At 45.6% G+C, this 22,436-nt stretch overlaps 1 protein-coding gene across 4 annotated transcripts; it reads right to left on the bottom strand.

Moving 5' to 3' along the window:
• Positions 1–420: 420 nt before the first annotated feature.
• Positions 421–21,629, bottom strand: ODR4 (odr-4 GPCR localization factor homolog). 4 transcript variants are annotated; one of them, XM_028732504.2, is made up of 14 exons: positions 21,514–21,629; positions 19,956–20,085; positions 18,893–19,027; positions 17,715–17,810; positions 15,281–15,387; positions 14,123–14,159; positions 13,575–13,715; positions 12,343–12,438; positions 10,450–10,518; positions 9,094–9,222; positions 7,963–8,053; positions 6,102–6,287; positions 4,553–4,645; positions 421–785 (listed from the first exon to the last, which is right to left on the bottom strand). In XM_028732504.2, exons 2-14 carry the CDS (start codon positions 20,052–20,054, stop codon positions 718–720), a joined length of 1,347 nt encoding a protein of 448 aa, XP_028588337.1. In that variant the 5' UTR covers positions 20,055–20,085; positions 21,514–21,629; the 3' UTR covers positions 421–717. The 4 variants fall into 4 exon arrangements, with proteins under 4 accessions (XP_028588337.1, XP_077784457.1, XP_028588340.1 ...); XM_077928331.1 differs by lacking the exon at positions 13,575–13,715; XM_028732507.2 differs by lacking the exon at positions 18,893–19,027.
• Positions 21,630–22,436: the final 807 nt, after the last annotated feature.

The raw sequence follows: 22,436 nt of genomic DNA, 5'->3' as shown, positions 1-22,436 counted from the left end.
TCCGTGCGCTGCTCTGGTTTGCCAGAAGCGTCTTAGTCATGCTGGCCACATGACCTGGAAGCTGTACACCGGCTCCCTCGGCCAATAAAGTGAGATGAGCGCCGCAACCCCAGAGTTGGTCACGACTGGACCTAATGGTCAGGGGTCCCTTTACCTTTACCTTTAAATGTCACACCCATTATTCTGGCCCCTTTTGCATTTGACCTCGCACAATGTTGGCATGCAGCCCCAGGAGATTGCCAAGGCAGGAATGGGTCCCAAACCCTCTCCTAGACACCCCAGTTATGTTCACAGAAATAGGGGGAAGGGGAGAACTAGGACTCGTAAGGTATTTTTTAAAGTGTTGGGCAGTTTAAAGAAGCAAGCACACTTTGCACAATCTCACACAGCTTCAGCATTTCTAGAAAAACACAAAATAACAACTTTAACAATGGTCCTTTTAATTAGTAAGCGGAAAGGTAAGTAGACATTCTTTGTGAACTTGGGAAAGTAATGTCGTATTAATCTGCCAATTGATAGTGCTGGTCTCCCCCCCCCCCCCCTTAAAAATCATACCACCTACACTATGGCATGCAGAAACAGGATAGCTGTTCTAAATAAGGATAGGTTCTGCTAATTGGTATTGTTAGGTGACACACTTGGTTGTTAAAGCAATCGGTTCTGGAAGCGTGCATCTTTAGAGGGCATCTGGGGCGGCTGGAGTTTTCAGGTTGGCTCTTAATCGCTGAAGTAGTTGAAGGAGAAGGCTGCTGCGGATATTGCGACAACCACTGCTATCACCACTCCTAAAAACGACAAAGGAAACGCAAATTCAGTACGTAAAAAGGAGAACTTGATTGTCAAAAAGCAAGGAGTGCGAAAGAGATTAGCAGAGACACAATGGAAGTCCCTGAAACACAGTACTTGCTCACCAGCGACATTCAAAATATATAAGGGTTCAGATAGCCATTTCCATTCTCTTCAACGATACGCATATTTTCTCAATTCCGTCACACACAACGCAAAGTATACAAAATCAACATGCCGCACAATTGCACAGATCGACTCCAGGCCTTATCTTGCTTCTGTGTGTTGGAAGTAATATGTAGCTGACAAGTCTGTGCACAAAATCTAATTTCACAATTGATACATGACCTTCACCCAGCAGGCTTGAAAGGTGTGAGCATGTGGGGTGTCCCATACTATGAGGCTGAATATGCAGAGAGGCTCACAGTTTTTACTGCCCCTGTTCAAATAAGGTCTGGAGACAGACTGAGGTTTACCAGATCTCTGCTGGCTAGGTTCAGCTTGCAGTTAAAAGATAGAGAGATAATTGACTGGACCTGGGCTAGATCTGCTCCAAATTTCAGGCACATCAACGTTACCACAAAATTTAGAAGCAGGTCCTTCAGAGCTGATTCACAGACACTATAAAGGTGTTGACACATATGCACATCAATTACACATGACATGCAGCACATTAGGCAAGGCAGGGCAAGTGAAATCCTGTTGCTCCACCGTACATTGCAAAGGCTTTACCAGACATGTGACAATAACACTTCCTCTCTGTACACTGACTAATCCCTGCCCCTTTCTTCAACTGCCGTTACCTTAGCTCAGGGATCTATCCGAGGCCTCTGACATGCATAACTCATTCTATCCTTTTGCACTCGGAGATTCAGGCATCACAGATATCAACCACAACCACAAAAGACTCAGATAACAGATGTCAAGAGAGACAGCAAGTGAGAAAGAATGGAAAAGATGAGAGACCGTAGACTTAATTTGTGTGTTTTTGTTTTTTTACTTTCTCTAGTTGCTCCCATATGCCTATAATTTTATTTACACTCTGCTCTAAGGCCAACAGTCAAAAAGCTGTATCAGGGCATTGCCTAGAGTAGTTTGTCCTGCCACCTTGCCCCATCCTATGAGGAATAGATGCTTGTTCCCTAACTAAAGGGACGCAGGTGGCGCTGTGGTCTAAACCACAGAGCCTAGGGCTTGCCGATCGGAAGGTCAGCGGTTCGAATCCCCACGACGGGGTGAGCTCCCATTGTTCAGACCCAGCTCCTGCCCACCTAGCAGTTTGGAAGCACATCAAGTGCAATGAGAGAAATAGGTATCGCTCCAGCGGGAAGGTAAATGGCATTTCCATGCGCTGCTCTGGTTCGCCAGAAGCGGCTTAGTCATGCTGGCCACATGACCTGGAAACTGTCTGCGGACAAATGCCGGCTCCCTTGGCCTATAGAGCGAGATGAGCACGCAACCCCAGAGTCGTCCGCGACTGGACCTAATGGTTAGAGGTACCTTTACCTTTTACCCTAACTAAAACCACTCCCATTTTACAGTACATTCCCATACATGTCTATTCATAACTAAGTACTGCTGGTTTCAGTGAAGTTTAGTCCTGGGTAAATGGATACAGGATTGCTGCCTTGGCAAATTGTTTTTGTTTTGAAGGAAAGGAAGGAAGGAAATTTAAACAAATGTTCAGGTTAACACAGCAGGCATCTGAATTCAGCTGCTTTCACAAATTGTTATACAGTGGTGCCTCGCAAGACGAAATTAATTCGTTCCGCAAGTCTCTTCGTCTTGCGGTTTTTTCGTCTTGCGATGCACGGTTTCCCATAGGAATGCATTGAAAATCAATTAATGCGTTCCTAGGGAAACCGCCTTCAGACCAGGTCCGGGGACAGACTGTCCCCGGACCTCTTCTGAAGGCTGGGGGGGGGGACAAGGGCTTTTCTTCCCACCCCCAGCATTTTAAAAAACCCTGGGACAGCGGAGGACTTCTCCGCTGTCCGGGCGATCTTAAAATGCTGGCGGGCGGCATTTAAAATCGCCCCGGGACAGCGGAGGACTTCTCCGCTGTCCGGGGCGATTTAAAAGCCCCTGGGAAGGCAGGCAGGGGGGACAAAGACTTTCGCCCCCCGCCCGCCTTCAGAAGGTGTTCCCGCCCCCCCCCGCCCGGCTTCGCAGCAGCGCTACGAAGCCCGGTGGCTGGGGCAAGTGTTCCCGCCCGCCCCACCGCTTCGGAGCAGCGTTCCGAAGCGGGGTGGCTGGGGCAGGTGTTCCCGCCCCCCGCCCGGCTTCGCAGCAGCGCTACGAAGCCCGGTGGCTGGGGCAAGTGTTCCCGCCCCCCCCACCCCGCTTCGGAGCAGCGTTCCGAAGCGGGGTGGCTGGGGCAGGTGTTCCCGCCCCCCGCCCGGCTTCGCAGCAGCGCTACGAAGCCCGGCGGCTGGGGCAGGTGTTCCCGCCCCCCCCCCCGCTTCGGAGCAGCGTTCCGAAGCGGGGTGGCTGGGGCAGGTGTTCCCGCCCCCCGCCCGGCTTCGCAGCAGCGCTACGAAGCCCGGTGGCTGGGGCAAGTGTTCCCGCCCCCCCACCCCGCTTCGGAGCAGCGTTCCGAAGCGGGGTGGCTGGGGCAGGTGTTCCCGCCCCCCGCCCGGCTTCGCAGCAGCGCTACGAAGCCCGGCGGCTGGGGCAGGTGTTCCCGCCCCCCCACCCCGCTTCGGAGCAGCGTTCCGAAGCGGGGTGGCTGGGGCAGGTGTTCCCGCCCCCCGCCCGGCTTCGCAGCAGCGCTACGAAGCCCGGTGGCTGGGGCAAGTGTTCCCGCCCCCCCCCCCCGCTTTGGAGCAGCGTTCCGAAGCGGGGTGGCTGGGGCAGGTGTTCCCGCCCCCCGCCCGGCTTCGCAGCAGCGCTAAAAAGCCCGGCGGCTGGGGCAGGTGTTCCCGCCCCCCCACCCCGCTTCGGAGCAGCGTTCCGAAGCGGGGTGGCTGGGGCAGGTGTTCTCGCCCCCCGCCCGGCTTCGCAGCAGCGCTACGAAGCCCGGCGGCTGGGGCAGGTGTTCCCGCCCCCCCACCCCGCTTCGGAGCAGCGTTCCGAAGCGGGGTGGCTGGGGCAGGTGTTCTCGCCCCCCGCCCGGCTTCGCAGCAGCGCTACGAAGCCCGGCGGCTGGGGCAGGTGTTCCCGCCCCCCCCACCCCGCTTCGGAGCACCGGGAGAAGCGATCTCCCCGCAGCCCCTTGCTTCAAAAGAGAAGACCCGCTGTCCCCGAGGCGAGCTTCGTTTTGCGAAGCAAGCCCATAGGGAAATTCGTCTTGCGAGGCAACTCGAAAACGAAAAAACCTTTCGTTTTGCGAGTTTTTCGTCTCGCGAGGTACCACTGTAATTGTGCCCCTGCTGGCATGCAGTATCCTAAAGCGGCGGCTAAGTAAGTGGAAAACACTGGCAAAACAGACTGCGTTTCTGTTCTAGTAGGACCCTGTCATGCCACCCTCAGTCCTTTATACCCAATGAGGCATCACAAATGACCTTCGAAATTGGGAAGCTCAACCTGATGCACTGTAGAGAGAATGCTCATTTGGGGCGCCAATATAAACCACAACGACTGCATCCGTTTCTCATTTCCCCCTGAGTTGTATTTGGCTAAATCCTGTTCAGAGTAGACCTTTGGAAATTAATGAATCTAAATTAGTCATGCAGATAAATGCAATAGGTCTACTCCAAGTAGGACTAGTGCTGAATACCACTCATTGCTTCCATTGGTGCAAGAGCAATTGCTGGAGCCTACATACCTATATTTTGATGAAGCTTCAACAGAAGCACTTCTTTAGTCAACCGTTTCTCTTGCACAACATCTTGGAATTCCTTCAGGGGGGTTACTTCAACTGGTTTAAGAAAGAAGATACAAAAATGGTCTTTATGGATTCACCCTAATCCCATTCTCACACACTTGTCTCCCCTCCTTGCCCAGTAACACACAGCCTTGTCCAAACGCTTCGGAAAACAGTAGGATCAGAAGCTCAGCTACAAGTAAACATATGCAAAATGCATCTGCGTAATTTAGTCTGAGTACAGAATAACTACAGTCATGGGCCTTACTTACACACACACAACCACTGAAATGAGGCTTAAACCTCATATCTCCGGGTCTAAAAATGCTAGGAAGGCTTTATCTCAACAACAACGCCAGAAGCGACTCAAAAGTGACTCACAGCTACACAGCTCTGTAGAGGCCAGAAGACCTATCGCTTGAGTTCATTAGGTCTTCCACTAGATAAGAAAGAATGAGTACAGGAGAAGGGATTACCCTCACTAAAATCTTATTTGTGTTGATCTACTCAAGAGGACTTAACCCCTTGATGGTAGCAACAGGGATTTAGCGAAGGAAATTCCTGATGCAAAACGTATTTGCTTATGCTAAAGAATAGAAAAGCATAGCAAATTCCATATCCAAACAAGTTAGGGTTTTGTTTTTGTTTTTTTAAGTGCAAGCTAATTTATGGATTATTTATTAATTCCAACTACAAACTTCTAAAGTGAGTCAAGTTAATTTGTTTTAGGGACTGTTAAGAAAGCTAACCAGAGAAGGACAGGAGAGCACTAGAAACAGTGGATGCGACAGCATAAGGACTGAACTATGGACCCAAAATAGAAAGTTTCAGTGGTGCCTTGGTTTACAACGATAATCTGTTCCAGAGGTCCGTTCGTAAACCAAAACAGGTTGTAACCCAAGGCGTGCTTTCGCCAATGGGGCCTCCAAAAAACCGGGGTCGTAATCCAAAATATTTGCTCGTGAACCAAAAAAATTGTTTGTACTCCCAAAAAAAGGAGGTCGTAATTTTAAAAAAATCACAAACCAGGACATTTTTTACTGAATTTTATTGATACTAATGCTGCATTTTACGTTGTATTCTATGCTGCTTTTAAGTTGCATTTTAATCAGTGTTTTATATTTGCTGTTAGCCCCCCTGAGCCTGGTTTTTAAACCGGGAAGGGCAGGATATAAATAAAAATTTATTATTGTTATTGTTATTAAAATCATGTAGCTATTCTCTTACATTTTATGTTTAGAGTTTGGTTGTTTTGTACTGACCTTTGGCAGACACCCCACCACCACTAGGTGCCACTACCAAGTAACACCACCATTTAGACCAATATGGATGAAAGTGAATAGCCTAAACCCAACTTTCCCTCTTGCTTGGACATCACTGGTTGAGGCTCAGGTTCGAGGAAGAAAACATTTTAGGAGCCAGTGTTAAGCTCTGCTTGTTCCACAGGTTGAGCTTCTCAGTAATTCCTGGCAAAGCGTAATCCGCCTCTTAACTTAGTGGCTATATTTACCCATATTCATTTCCTCAGCTGTCTGCAAATCCTCTGGTTGAACAGCTTGATCCAGCATCTCAAGGAAGCGCTCTTGGATTTCCCTGGCTGTCTCGTCTCCAAACTTATAGTCACACAGCAACACGCTGGACCCAACGATGGGAGCAAACACTCTGCAAGGCAAAGTGTGGTACTCCCTTTCAGAATCTAAAACAGAAATATAAAATAAAATAGGGAGAGAGGAAAGGCCTTGTTAAACACCACTGAGGGACACTGTGACTACTAGTATAAACACCAGCGTTTGTGTGTTCAGGCAGCATCAGTGCTATGTCTGTATAGGCGTGTCACATGCCCTCATTACGTAATCTCAATTTTATATTACCGTATTTTTTGCTCTATAAGACTCACTTTTTCCCTCCTAAAAAGTAAGGGGAAATGTGTGTGCATCTTATGGAGCGAATGCAGGCTGCGCAGCTATCCCAGAAGCCAGAACAGGAAGAGGTATCGCTGCTTTCGCTGCACAGCAATCCTTCTTGCTGTTCTGGCTTCTGGGATTCAGAATATTTTTTTTCTTGTTTTCCTCCTCCAAAAACTAGGTGCGTCTTATGGTCTGGTGCGTCTTATAGAGCGAAAAATATGGTAATTTAATTTACAGCTGCACTGCGGGTACTGCAAGAAGCATATGGATTACATATGGATTATCAAATCTGAAAAATGAAACATACAATATAACAATGTCACCAACTTGCATCTTTCCATAGCACTGGTGTTGACACTGAATGCATGTCTGAAAGCTCTGTTGAGGAGTTATCTGGCAGAAGGGAGCGACTAGCAGCGGTGTTAGCGTGGCTGTGCCAAGGGGATCTCAAGTCTGCTATCCTGCGCCACAGAGACTGATCACTCAGAACAGCCCACAAACATGGAGGAAAATATAATTTCTCAGTAAAGCTGCATAAATTCTCTTCCAAGGCTGTAAGCCTGCTGAAGCCACTGCCTGGTCTTCCGAGCTGGATTTATTCCAGGGGTGGGGAAGAGAGATTTTATATATTAGATTGTAGCCAACCAAGTTCTACTCAAAGTAGAAGCAATGAGATGAATGGACCAGTCCATTCATTTCAATGGCTCTGCTCCTAACTTTTGATACCAAGGTCAAGTGATGTGCAGAAGCAGCACTGAGGAAGGTGGGAAGCTGCCAGCAAAAATTTAACTGGGATGTTTTACTTACTCTCCTGTATTGGGGGGGGGGGGAATGTCCCAAATGTCTCCCCCCTCCTGCCCCCTGTTGCTCTCCAATTCATTTTTACTTCAATAAACTGACAATGATATCCGCTATTGCAGTCTGGGAAGTTTGGCTAATAAATGACAAAAAGCAAACTTGAGGACACAGAATGCTTTGAAGAAGGAGGGGAAATGAGCCTGAACAATTTGTTTCGACTCTAAACAGCAAACTTAGTTGGCCCATAATATGCAAAAGCATGTACATATGTAGACAAACTATGCCACCTAAAGAGGCAACTGAAAATTGCAGGCAATTAATAATATTGCCGTTTCAATGGTGCAGTGACATCTAGGCAATTCATCAGATTGTGCTGCAAGCAGTTAAGTTTGCATTCATCCCCCCCTCCCCAAAAAAAAGCAATGGGGAGAAACTAGTTTGAATAATTTGCTTGGAAAAAACCTAGCTATTGTTAGAGCAGTATAGACAGCAGCTTCCACATGCAGTACTCAGACACATGGACTTACATGACTCCAGCCTTGTTTTCACTAATAAATAAACACGTCCTCCTATTCCTTAGAAGGAATTCATTTTTAAAATCCAAATTCAAAAGCAATTTTTAAAAAAACCAGATATAGTCCTACAATTCCTTCCGCCCGCTCTTACTTTTCTTTCCTGGTGTTTCGTTTAGAAGCAGGTCTTCAAATAACATTTCACAACGATCAGAGAGAGTGTTTATTATATCTCTCTTCAAGGCCTGCAAAGGCAAGAACAAAAAGATACAAAGACATTCCAGCGTTTGAAGCCTCTTTCCACTGGGCAACAACTCAGGGAGGTATTAAAGGTTAAACAAGCAATATGTGAAAGCTCAGCCTGCCTTCTGAGCCGGATAGCTGGTCCAGTTTTGGGAGAAGGGCCAAAAATGGGTAATATAGTCCTGAGACTGTATTTTCTAGAATGCCAAATAATCCCAGAAGTGAGACTGGCCGCTGGTGAACATGTTGAAAATGGTTATGGTTCCTTCAACAGAAGAAAACTGTGGCTTCTGACAGAGCAGGAAGGCAGATACTACAAGTAAAAGGAAGCATCCTTAGCACCCTCAGTTTCAGGGGCTGGAGACGAAGAGGCTGGAGGCTCCTGCTCTCGCTTTATTTCCCTTTATCCCAGACCCATGTGAAATATCAGATGCACTCCTGAGACATACAGAAACCCAGGAGAGGACAGCCAAACCCTGGACTCCCAAGGTGGAATGCTAATGCAATTCATTAGCTGTGGAGGATCAAACGCATCTTTACAGGGGAATGAAACGTATATGGAATTGTGATTTAAATGTAATTTTTCAGTTACTGTTGAAACTCAGAAGGAAATCAATAGATGAGAAGTTACTATATTTACTGTCTGATCAGAGTAGGTATGCCACGTTCAGAACAGTAAAATTCATAATTGCTGTTTTGACAAAAACTGCTAAAAATTTAAATGAATGTAGGTAAGGATCTACTTGTGAAACTCCTAGCTAGGAATTTCCCTTCTGAACTGTATGTAACTGTATACTATACCGTTCCATTATGTTCATTTGTATGCTATTGTTCTTTTAGTTTTTACAAATTTATTCTGGATTAATGCTCAGTAGGAAACTAAACAGTTTGAGGACCTTTATGGTGAAATTGTATGATGGCAGGTTTCTGAAAACACAACAAAATCTGCTCGCTCGCTTGCTTTCTTGCTTGTTTGCTAAAATATCTGGGATGAAAGGATTAAGACCAAATCCTTCAGTAGACAGAAGGGCAGCAAAAGTACCTTAACAGCATCTTTAACTCTGGGCTTGTTATTATGGATGTAAGCTTTGCATTTTAAAGCACCTTTAAGATTTATGGAGCCGCTGCATATCTGGACTGTTGCTGTGGATCTGGCGTTTGAACTACGTGACTGAAAGAGAAAACATAAAGAAGTCTCAAGAACAGGTTTCTCAATTTCTCGGCTGCTTTTACATTTCCAGAGTTTACAGTTTTAAAATTCTCCGGCTGTTTTATATGTGCTATGGTCTGTTCTCATCAAAATATATTTAGCCTGACCTTTTGCAATGTTAAAACATGGAGCTCTCTAGTATTCACATTGTGGCTTACTCCCTTTCCCCTCTGTACAAGAAGATGACAGGTGTTGCTATCATTCTGAAAGTACTATTGATCAGCATTTGGGGAAAGGGAAATCAACAAGGGATCAGCCTACATCAGGCTTCCTCAACCTCAGCCCTCCAGATGTTTTGAGACTACAATTCCCATCATCCTTGACCACTGGTCCTGCTAGCTTTGGATCATGGGAGTTGTAGGCCAAAAACATTGTAGGCCGAGGTTGAGGAAGCCTGGCCTACATGAACAACAGTTTTCAACAGCAGTATAAATTAAGATTTTAACACTCACGATTTAAGCTTCAGTCTCAGTTAAAAAACAGTCTGTCAAAATTAGATGCTCTGCTATCACAGCCATGTTAATCTTTTGAGGATTAGCATCAAGCCACTGAGCCCAAGGGCCTCTACTTTTTCATCTGGCCTCTTGGAACATCTGTACAGACCCCAACTGATTTGACTTGCAACTTCATCTCTATAGGTCGGCAACCTACAACAACCTTTAGAGTAAGATTTACACCCTACAGTTTTCCACAACTCCCATCATCCATGGTCAGTCAGGGATTATGTTTAGTCCAACAACATCTGGGAACCCAAGCTTGAGAAAGGCTGGTTTAGACTATTAATACCAAACACTTGAAAAACACTTTTAGTGCTCATCACTGATGCTGAGAGATAGTAGCTATAAAGTGTTATGTGCTATATTCTGCATCTCTGCTGGAAATTCCACAATTTAGGTTGGGAATGGGAGACTTCAACAGGGGACTTCCCAGCTTCCATCTCTTAGCTGTTAAGTTCCCAAACATCAAGCTCAGACAAGGGTCCAGCTGGAAGTTAAATCAGCATGGAAGAAAAGGAAGTGACCTTCTCCTATGGAGATATTCCGTAGGCCTTTACTGTTTGCCCCATGGAAGAGAGGCGGAGGCCAACAAACAGTAGATTACATAAGGCCATCGAGTGAATTCATAGAACTAAACCAGGGACTTTTCACATCGCTCTCTTTTTACCATTGCAGTGGTGAATTTACTTACCAATTGCATTAAAACCCGAACATCAAGGCTCTGAGTAGCTGATGGCGTGTTTCCTCTTGCAGACTTTTTCTGTAAAGATAATTGAAACATAGAAAATGGCAGAGAAAATAATTCATGTGTTCCATATCCAAAGATAGAAATTGTGTGTTGTGAATTTTACAAGATAAATGTTGGATACGGTTTTTTTCGAAAACGTTGCACGTTTTCGCCTAACAGTCTTTAATTCTGCATTTGTGTGGAAGAACAAACAAAACTGCAAATTCTATCCTGGGGCTCAGCCCTCAGCAGTCAAGGCTACAAAGCACTATGGTGGTTACTCGGGACATTGGGAAGTCCTATACTCAAAATACATTTCACTATATAAAGCCCCAAAACATTAGGTGTCTAGTTTCAGAAAATAAACACATCGACTAGGTACATCAAACTGGTGGTGAAAGAATGACCAATGCATGGAGATGCAGAATACCTTGATGTAAAAAAGAAGTGGGATAGGGAAGAGCGTTTTTTCTTTGTCTTTTTAAAGACACACAAAATATAAATTGCCACAATCACAATGATCCTGAATTTCTCATCCTAGTGGGATAGCTCTTTTCCTCCACAGGACGCTGTCTCATACCAGATCAGACCACAAATCCATCTAACTCAGAACTGTCTACACTAACTACTGTGGCTTTCCAGGATTTCGGACAGGGGTCTCTCCCAGCTCTTGCTGGAAATGTCGGAGAGTGAAGTGGGGATCTTCTGCATGAAAAGCATGCAGGCTACTACTGAGCGATTGCCCTTGACTCTGGGAGATGCATGAACATTCTGAAAGGAGGAACACAGTTTAACAGTTACCGGATGTCAGGGAACTGCCATCAGCTCAGAGGCGAGAGGGGGAAAGGCAGCTGGATTACAGTAGGGAGCCTCCAAAGATCGTGGGAAGCAGCACTTCCTCAGCAGAGGAGGGAAGCCCCACCTCTAGTGGGGGAGAGATGCCGGGCTCGGAGGATGCAAGAAAGAGCCAAGACACCGTGCATGAGCAAAGCGGGGGGAAAGCAGGTCCCCCTTTAGCCACGCCCTCCCTGCACAGTAGGTTGTCACACAGAGAGGGGAGGCGTCGGCTGGGGGTCAAGAGACTACTCTGCTGGGGAAAGTTTAAGGACCACCCACTCTCAGATTCTGCTAGTGACTGAGCAAGACATGGAATTGAGGCGTTCTGCACTGTAAATGTTTTTGCACCAATAATAAAGCCTTTGAAAAGACCAGTGGGGATCTTGCCTGTTCGCTCTTGAGCAACCACGCCGATAGGCATAACACCAAGTATAAAGGTAAAAGGTAAAGGACCCCTGGATGGTTAAGTCCAGTCATAGGTGACTATGGGGTTGTGGTGCTCATCTCGCTTTCAGGCTGAGGGAGCCAGAGTTTGTCCACAGACAGCTTTCCAGGTCATGTGGCCAGCAGGACTAAACCACTTCTGGCGCAATGGAACACCGTGATGGAAACCAGAGCGCACTGCAACACTGTTTTCCTTCCTGCTGCAGCGGCACCTATTTAACTACTTGCACTGGCATGCTTTCGAACTGCTAGGTTGGCAGGAGCTGGGACAGAGCAACGGGAGCTCATCCCAACACGGGGATTCAAACCGCCGACCTTCTAATCACAGTGTGTGAAATTCTTCTGGTCAACTGGCAAATCATTATGCATGGTTTGCTTACTACCATGTGATCAGAAGAGACACATGGCTTCAGTATTTGAGACTCATTTGGCCACCTTTCCTGCAATAGCATCATTAACTTCAAAATAAAGGTGTACTCATCAAGTCAAGCTATGCTAAACTGACCACTGAAAACACATACCTCTCTAAACATTGTGACCTATGCCACCGTTAAGACTCCGTTGTCCAGCACTTACCTGCCCTTCCAGTAGGTCAGCATCTTCCTCTCTAACTTGACCATTGATCAGAAATACAGCTTCCTCTATCTGTTTGGCCCATCGTGCTAATCCATTCTTTAAAGCAAAAACAAAAGAAAAGGAGGCATGTTGTGTTGCTGACTTTAATGTTCAGCCCGGTACATCTTTATTTACATGCGATCATCATGGAAGCCTGAGGGCTGTTCAATCATCAGACACCCTAAACTTTTTAAAAAATCACATTTGTATCCTGCCATTCCTCCAAGGCAAGGGTGGTGAACCTTTGGTCCTCCAGATGTTGCTGAACCAGAACTCCCATCAGCTCCAGCTAGCATGACAATGGTAAAGGCTGATGGGAGTTGTAGTTCAACAACATCTGAAGGCCAAGCACTCCCAAACCAATGAGTTCATAACAGTTTAAGAAGGGCTGCATAACGGCTGATCACGGCCCACTTTTTATTTTAGATTCCAAAATATAGTTAAAACATGTCATATGTAAACACATCTACAGAACTGCTTATAAAGGTAAAGGTAAAGGTACCCCTTGCCCGTATGGGCCAGTCTTGACAGACTCTAGGGTTGTGCACTCGTCTCACTCTATAGGCCGGGAGCCAGCGCTGTCCGCAGACACTTCCGGGTCACGTGGCCAGTGTGACAAGCTGCATCTGGCGAGCCAGCACCAGCGCAGTGCACGGAAACGCCGTTACCTTCCCGCTATAAAGCGGTACCTATTTATCTACTTACACTTAAGAGTGCTTTCGAACTGCTAGGTGGGTAGGAGCTGGGACCGAACGACGGGAGCTCACCCCGCCGCGGGGATTCGAACCGCCGACCATGCGATCGGCAAGTCCTAGGTGCTGAGGTTTTACCCACAGCGCCACCCACATCCCAGCACCTTAACATAGTCTCTAAAGAAGGGCCGCCACATTCACGAGGCGCTGTATGAAGAAGTATTTTTTAAATCTGTCCTGAATCTCTCAAGTGGCTTAATTGGCAGAGTACAGAAGCTGTCCAGGCTCAGAAAGCAGCAAGGAAAGGCAGAATCCAACAGAACGATATACATCATTCTAGTCAATATATAAATACACATTAACTTAAAACATTATGATTTATTAAAATTGTATACCGCCCCTTATCTGTAGATGTCAGGGCAGTTCACAGCATTAATATAAAATATAAATATTAGCTTAAACGGACAAGATGTAAGTCATGCATAGCAAGTGTTCTGTTACCCTTGTGTTTTTCTCTAAGTCGTGGCTGGCCAAGGTCACTGGTAGTGGGATGTGTATATTAGCATTAATTGTGCATTCTAAAGATAGCCATGACGTGGCAAGCCCATGCTGATATTTCCAGTCTGCCGGCTTGGCTGTACTCTAAATGAGGGAGGAAACAGAAGGAGAGGAGAGGCTAAATTATTAAGGCAATAATTCAATGTTTCTCGCAGAGTCTGAACAATCTACATATGCTTACCCACATATATGTCCAGAAGGGATTCACTCTAGATTAACGTGCACAGAATTGCAGTCTAAGGCAGTGTTACTGCTGCATCTGAAGTTAAATGCTTCATGCAAGCTGCTAAGAACTGCAAGAGAGAGACCGGCCCATTCCACCAAGAAAATGTATACAGCAGGCTCTCTTGAAGTGCATGAGTTAGTTTATTGAGTACAGCAATAGCTATAGGGAATCCACCAATCATTTGAAGTGGGGCTTGCAAAACAGTTCCCTGCCAAATTAGGCCTAAAGTTAACAACATCGTCTCCTACAAACAAACACAACTTACCTTTGGATCTTGTACATCATAAGTGCGGCAAAGCATTCGTTCCAAATTGAGGAATAATAACCAAGTGTGCTTAAAGGATGTTATTTAAAAAGCACTTGTAAAAAGAAGTCATTTTTCAAACCGTTCCTTTATGTCATGGCAGTGTCTGTATTTCCAGCTGTGGCTAAACACTCGCTAACTTTGCAGCAGTAGGAGAACAGCCATGTATTCTAAGCGGTAACTTGGAAGTAGCAGGATCTGTGGCAAACTTTATGCAATTATCCAAATACTTAAGGAGATGCCACATTGATCAGAGAAGGGTCCTACTACATTTAAAGCACCCAGCCCCGTAATCCAGAAAAACCCAACAGAGCCATGTTAAATTATTTGTTCCATTTGCTTTTCATAATCAGTAACCAGATCCAACAGAAAAACCTGTCCAAACCACCACTTCTCCCAGCTAAGCCTGCTGACTGCTTGGGTGGAAGGGCTGTTGGCCGTTTCCACCAGTTGCAACCAGTAGAAAGTCCCAGAATGGGGTTCTGGACACACGGGGTTTTTCTAAGAGAGGGACTGGTTTGGTCCAGGAGCTGTTAAATTGCAATCCGATTTCACTGCTATCACATAACAGCACGGGGCCTGATCTGGGCGTGATCACCGGACCACCTCCAAGCTCGCACAATTATCTGCTTCCCCCCCAACCTTTCGCCCCAGCTGCTATGCGTGGCAGGGCTGCAGATGTGGCAGTGGCACAAGGGGGCAGGGGAGCAAGATAGACTGCAAGGCTGCAATCCAAACCTATCGTCTTTCTTTCAATCTTCTCATAGTGTGTAGCTCACAATGTGAACATCAAGTTAAGCCCACAAATCCATCTGTATCTACAAATGCATAATGTTGGTGAACCTTGGTGTTAAGTTTCCTTTGCAGCTATTGATTGTGTGCTGAGTGGCAGCACTGGCTTTGGAACACAGCATGACCAAGAACCGGATCGTCGCACAGTCCTATGCAGGTTTTCTCAGAAGCAAGTTGAACTGTGTTTCAATGCAGCTTAGGAGTAATTGTGCATAAGACTGTAGCATGAGCTATCTAATTGAGGCAGATCAGAGCACAGATAATCAAATCTATTTTACACATTAAAATGAAGCTCCTAATTTTAATGTAAAAAAAAAAAAAGGATACTTCTTTGTAGCGGAGCAAAGATGAAGAGCCACTCTGTCAGACACATCTTCTTCTGAGATGTTCCACAGCCTCTTTCTAGCTACAGATTTTTCTACTGAAAACACAAGCTTGGAGAGAATTAAGAAGAGAGTTAAGACTGGTTTCTAGTTCTCATTAAAACAGAATCAGAAAGTGTACAGGCAAACACCCCACATACGCACAACTGTGCAACTGCTTTTACGCAGGTCACCACGAAATACCGTATTGGCCTGAATATAAGCCGCATTTCCGCCGACCCCTCAAATTCCAACCGTGAAATGTTAAAGTGCAGTTTATATTCGTGACCTTACAGTATGCAGCCAGGAGCACAAGGCAAACAGCGGCAGGAGCTCTGAAAAGCGGTGGCCACCCCGCGGGTAGTCCTCTGTCCTCTCCCTGGCCGACAACGCAACATGGCTCCCTCCCCAACTCACCCAGTATGCAGCCAGGAGCAGCGAGGAATGGAGTGGCTTATATTCAGGTATTTTTTCTTTCTGCCCCCCCCTCCAATTTTAAAGGTGCGGCTTATATTCAGGTGCTGCTTATGTTCGGGCCAATACGGTAAATAAATAGACTGACATTCCCTTGCTCAGGGATGCAGGGTAAGGGAGGGAAGGTGGCCTTCAATCGACCAGCAGCGCAGGGCGGGAGGCACCACACACCTACCTATACCATTCTGGCACCGTTTCTGCAGGGCACCCTACTTGGCCCTCGCTTTCCGTGGCCAGGTGCCGCCACTGCCATGCGCACTGGCTCCCCTCAGGCAAGCAGGCTGAGCAGCAGCCCTGAGCAATTTCCAGGGTGAGTCTCTCTCTCTCCTCCCTGCCCCATGCACACACCCTCCTTATGCTCCACACTTTACGCAATTTTACTGATGGGTGCAGGGGTCCGGAACATAACCCCCACATAATTGGGGGTGAGGCACACCTGTCATTCAAGTTATAATGCCGAAAGCTAAACATAATTTCTAAAGCCAGAACATTATCTACTCATCACATGCAATTCAAGGAAATCTTAGCTGCAGAAAGCATGTCACCATCGCAACTGAGCCCCTATTACATTTGTAGTCGTGTCACGATTTACAGCAGCCTTCCCCAACCTTGTGCCTTTCAAATGCTTTTGGACTCCCATCAGTCCCAGCCAGCCAGCATGGGCAAGGATAAGATGAGTTGCAATCTAGCAACATCTGAAGGGTACCAAACTGACGAAGTAGAATGCCTTATCCCTCTACAATGCCTGAACACTTTAGCACTAGGGGACCTAGAATCACAGAACTGTAGAGTTGGAAGGGGCCACAGGGGTCATCTAGTCCAACCCCCCGGGCCAAGCAGGAATCTTTTTGCCCAAACCCATGACCGAGATTAAGAGGCTCATGCTCTACCGACTGAACTTTCCCACTCTTCCACACAAACCTGCTTGGGTTTTAAAACCTTAAGGGGAAGCCACTCTCTCTGCTCTGCTAGCAGCAGAGGCTTGTATAGAAGGCCTTTTTGCTGGCTGTACAAAACTCCCTTCCCAAAATTCATTTTGCCTGCTAAGTAGAGACTTTTTATCTTGTTGCTTTGTAGAGCTTTTGATTCATTTTATGGGCTGCTGCTGTTTTACTATTCTATTTCATTTGTTATTTTATTAAATGCATTGTTTGTATGCTAGTACTGTATGTTGATTATAGCGTTTCCACACACACATAACGGTTGTAAGCCACTTTGGTCACTATGCTTAAGAAAAAAATGAAGGCTAGCTGCTATTCAAGTAGTATTTTCTAGGACAGGAGTGGTGTACCAGTGTCCTTTCAGACGTTGCTGGACCACAATCAGCTGGCTGAGGCAGATGAGAGTTGAAGTGCAACAATATCTGGAGGGTAACAGATTTCCCACCCCAGTCCAGAGGGATGCTAGGGGTATTATGTGGCCGCCGAGACCACATAACACCGGTCTTGAAAGACCTACATTGGCTCCCAGTACGTTTCCGAGCACAATTCAAAGTGCTGGTGTTGACCTTTAAAGCCCTAAACGGCCTCGGCCCAGTATACCTGAAGGAGCGTCTCCACCCCCATCGTTCTGCCCGGACGCTGAGGTCCAGCACCGAGGGCCTTCTGGCGGTTCCCTCATTGCGAGAAGCCAAGTTACAGGGAACCAGGCAGAGGGCCTTCTCGGTAGTGGCGCCCGCCCTGTGGAACACCCTCCCATCAGATGTCAAAGCGATAAATAACTACCTGACATTCAGAAGGCATCTTAAGGCAGCCCTGTTCAGGGAAGTTTTTAATCTGTGATATTTTACTGTATCTTTGGTTTTTATGGAAGCCGCCCAGAGTGGCTGGGGAAACCCAGCCAGATGGGCGGGGTACAAATAATAAATTATTATTATTATTATTATTATTATTATTATTATTATTATTATTATTATCACCCTTTACCTTCCTTAGGGTATTTTGGATTTCTTTTGCCAACTCTGGAGCTGCCACAGTAAAGACACCAAGGACTAGCAATCCCCCAGGAAGCATTCGTGACACCTATAAAGTCAGACAAACACAAATGATGTCACCGTTATTCATCTGACAATTTCTGGCCATGTATAACATACATTTCAATGACTGATGGGAGTTCACACTGTGGCAGCAATCATGGTAGAAAAACAGAGCAGATAAAAATCAGCATGCCTGTGACATCTGCCAAGCCCATGAACACAACATCTACAGGACATTAATTCAGGAATGGGCAACATAAGGTCTACTGGTAGTGACCTCCTTTTGCTATTCAAGGGATACTGCCTCTCATTTGCGCAGTTACAAGGAACAGACCCTAATTCCAATACAATAGTCAAGCAAAACTATACAAGCTATAGGGATCTTGTCAATATGTCTGTGATTCTTCAATTATAATTTTTTTCCCATTTTCATTACTCATAGTATTCTGTCAAACTTCCACATTCTTAAGCAGTATATTAAATACCACAACACCCTCTAATATGGCACAGCACCTAGCAACCTGGGCTTGAAACAGGGAAACCCAGTTTCAAATTGCACCTCAGGGTGGCCCCAGATAAATCACAACCTCACCCCATTACCTATGTAGGAGGGTGGGCTACAAGTTTAACAAACTAACAAAGAAATATTCTTTCAGGATCTCTTGATAAAGGGCAGTATATAAATTGAATAAATCGTCATAATCTTCGTCTTATTATATTACACACATTGCCCATTCCTTCCTTAAGGTAATAATGCAAGTAAAAACATAGTTGCAATGGCCCTCCGATTTATGAAATATTCCAGTGATCATGGTGAACACCTTGTCTATCCAATATATATGTTATGATTGTTTGAAAATGGGGACCAAAAGTACAGTTAAGGCCACATCAGAAGTCAAAACAGACAGGAAGATGCCAGGATATGAAGTATCAGGAGTCAGCTAAGTTTACAGCTATCGCAGGTATGCATAGCATTCTAAAATTTGTGAAGGTCTACAGTTTCAGACTATAAACTACAAGAACACAGTACTTAGTAGCTTAGAAACCAATTATCGAAGTGAAATAGCATTACAAGAAAAACAGCACTTTTCAGAATGAAAGCAACTGCAACAACTGAATGTTTATGACCTGATTGGCGTGTGCTGCGATCCATTCTTCATCAATATTAGACAAATCTGAACGACGACTTGTATTGCTTTTACTTTCCTCCTCTTTTGGAGGTGTTCGAACGGCAAGGACAACATAGTCTCTTTGCTGGGAACACTAGAAATAGGGAAGGAAGGAAGTAGCTTTGGAGAGAGAAAAGAATCCAAATTCAACCCTTCAGCACTTTTACAACTGTTCATCTACCATAACACGTGTATATATGTATACACACAAAGAGTGCTTCAGGAAGGCTAAAATCAATACATTTCGGTGTGCCTAATTTAGTCACTTCATAAGCTCAAACTGTGAGTAGTTTCCATAATGAAACCCCTCCCCAAAACTTAGTCCCTCTCTGGGAAACATAATAGCAGCTAACAGTATATCGAATTTAACACGATTTGGCTGAAAACAACTTGGTTTTTAAAGTAATGCTTCTAAAATGTAAGAATAATATAATAAACCTCAAATAACCTGATTTGTTACTGTTCTGCAACAACTGACAAAAGACAGCCCTTCTAAACTACTATTCTCCGACATTTCAAGAAGAGATTGGTCTAAATGCACAATCAATCTCAAAGTAAATCCATGGAACAGCTCCAAAAGAGCACAAACCAGCAGGAAATTCACCTGTGTGGACTCCATGGGGCATGTACAGAAAAGACCCTCCTGTTGGATTGTGCTTTTAAGATGCAACCCAAAACATACTTACCAATAAACAAGGATAAATTTATATCTGTGTAAACAGTAATAGAATCAAACTATTAATAACCAGCTGGAAACACCCAATTGTAACTTAAGGAGTAATCACTTGGTTTTAAAGCATCTATGTGGCGTTATTTGTCTGTCTATCCCTTTGGTTGGTAGTAAGTCGTGGGCAAGATACAGCAGCAGCGAACAAATTTGACATGTGATTATGATGATGACACTAAAACTCTATGAGCATTTATTCAGAGAAGAGGCTTCCACCACAATGATACAGAAAGCAGGGTGGGTGGATAAGGTCCCACTAGACACACACAAACACACACACACATAGCAAACTTACCTGCCCTACCAAGAGGCCAGTGAGAAGGGCTTGCGAGTTGGTGGCGAGCTCCGAAAGATACTGCCCAACCGCTTCTTCCACAAAGTAGCTCCTTCCCATTATTGCAAATGTCCCATAGCCCAGTCAGCAGCTGGCAAATCAGCAAAACACCGGAAATTAAAGGACGAAAAGAGAAGCAAAGCAGGTTTCTACTCTGAGAAAGCACATATGCTCAGGAAAAGCCTTTGGTTGATCTGATTTACATCCTTGTTGTTTCCCAACCTTGTGCCTCCAGCTGTTTTTGAACTACAACTCCCATCATCCCTGACTAGCAAGACCAGTGGCAAGGGATGATGGGAATTGTAGTCCAAAAACAGCTGGAGGCACAAGGTTGGGAAACATCAACTCTTTGTGAGCCCATGGACCAGAGCATGCCAGGCACTCCTGTCTTCCACTGCATCCCGCAGTTTGGTCAAACTCATGCTGGTAGCTTTGAGAACACTGTCCAACCATCTTGTCCTCTGTTGTCCCATTCTATGTCCGTTTAAAATGTGGTTTTTTTGGGGGGGGGCTATTGGGTTGCTGCTTTTCTTTTTATTATGTATTTTGTATTTTTTATGTATTACTCATTTTAAGTATTATTATATTATATTATACTATATTATGTATTAATATGTATTAATGTATTTTTAATCTTTGTTGGAAGCCACCCAGAGTGGCTGGGGAAACCCAGCTAGATGGGCGGGGTACAAATAATAAATAATAATAATTATTATTATTATTACTACTACTACTACTACTATTTTGTGGTTTTATATATTGATTTTATTCTGAGAACCCCGGGTATAGGCAGGTACTGTATATAAAGGTAAAGGTACCCCTGCCCGTACGGGCCAGTCTTGACAGACTCTAGGGTTGTGCGCCCATCTCACTCAAGAGGCCGGGGGCCAGCGCTGTCCAGAGACACTTCTGGGTCACGTGGCCAGCATGACATCGCTGCTCTGGCGAGCCAGCGCAGCACACGGAAACGCCGTTTACCTTCCTGCTAGTAAGCGGTCCCTATTTATCTACTTGCACCCGGGGGTGCTTTCAAACTGCTAGGTTGGCAGGCGCTGGGACCGAACAACGGGAGTGCACCCCGCCGCGGGGATTCAAACCGCCGACCTTTCAATCGGCAAGTCCTAGGCGCTGAGGCTTTTACCCACAGCGCCACCCGCGTCCCATGACTGTATATAAATTCAATAAATTATGATAAGCCACATTCCACCAGAAAGGGAAGAGCTCGGTGCAGACTCACCGCCCGCGTTGACCTTTTCCCTCACACCTCCGCTAGGCTTCCCCAACCATAGCTGTTCACTTTTCCCTTTTCTTGCGAGGAATCCTATTCGGAATAAGGGAATTTCCCTTAAAAAGGGGAACAGGTTGACAGCTATGTCCCCAACCTGGCGCCCTCCAAGTGTTTTTATGCTGCGGCTCCCACCATCCCTGGCTATTCTAGTTTCGTTCCAAGATATCTTAAGTGGCACCGACATTTCTTTCTGAGGAAAGATTCCCAGGTAAGGCAGCCCGTCCCTCTCACCTGCCCGCGTCCCACCGTCCAACTTCTTTGCCACACACTGAGGTGTCACACTGGCCGTCATCTTGAGGCGCCGCCGCCGCTCTCCTGACAGCCGGGACGCCTTTCAGTGACGCATGAAGACTCGACACGCGCGCGCGCATAAGGGGGTGGAAAGCTGCGCTCCGCACCCGACATATTGAGTGTGGCGGAAATAAGGCTAGAGAGCCAACCACCCCTCCTCTTTTTTGTGTCTTCGTGATTCCTTTCTACTGCTTGCATCTGCCACCTTTAATCCACTCAACTATTATTTTTAAATTTCGTTTGATCATTTGGTGTTTCAAAAAAAAAAGGAAGGAAACTTGCCACACCCGATATGGAGGACACTCCGCTCCTAAGTGCCTTTGCACTTCGGGCGGAGTTTCAATCTCTATATTTCACCATAGAAATAAGCAGAGGTTTTTTTCTCCAGGAAGCCTTTGAGCAACCATAGAAGTTAAACAAAGACCGACAACTTCATTTTTCTGGCGCCCAAACTACAAAGGTTCTCTTGACGCCTTTTTCTAGGCTTGACGCTTTTAATGTTCCATGCATTACTGTATTTTAATATTTTGTTGGAAGCCGACCAAAGTGGCTGGGGAAGCCCAGCCAGATAGGCGGGGTATAAATAATAAATTATTATTATTACTACTACTACAAAAAAAAAAGATGGATCTTGTGACTGCTGCACCAGTGTGCAGCCACAGGTTATGGCATTATATTGGAGTTGCAAAGATGCTTAGACAGATGTGCACGGAAGTTCACGTTACAAATGTGTGTTGCGTGGTATGCATTATGTTTAAAAGCCGTAGAGGAATGCTCTCTGTCAGCTTTCCTGTAACAGGACATCCTTTCTAAGCAGACTTGCCTAAGCCAGAAAATCTTTTAGAAGCAAAATATTCTGGTCC

Source organism: Podarcis muralis, chromosome 5 (genome assembly GCF_964188315.1).
Source record: "Podarcis muralis chromosome 5, rPodMur119.hap1.1, whole genome shotgun sequence".
Classification (NCBI taxonomy): Eukaryota; Metazoa; Chordata; class Lepidosauria; order Squamata; family Lacertidae; genus Podarcis; species Podarcis muralis.
Note: the sequence above shows the minus strand (reverse complement) of the source record. Positions and strands in the feature narration are given on the sequence as shown.

Coding starts and splice junctions, on each gene's coding strand:
- ODR4 (XM_028732504.2), bottom strand. CDS start 20,054: ATGGGAAGGAGCTACTTTGTGGAAGAAGCGGTTGGGCAGTATCTTTCG. Junction 14,160..15,280: donor CTTTGCTCCGCTACAAAGAA/GTATCCTTTTTT, acceptor CAATTTGGAACG/AATGCTTTGCCGCACTTATG. Junction 8,054..9,093: donor GAGTTAAAGATGCTGTTAAG/GTACTTTTGCTG, acceptor TTGCCTTTGCAG/GCCTTGAAGAGAGATATAAT.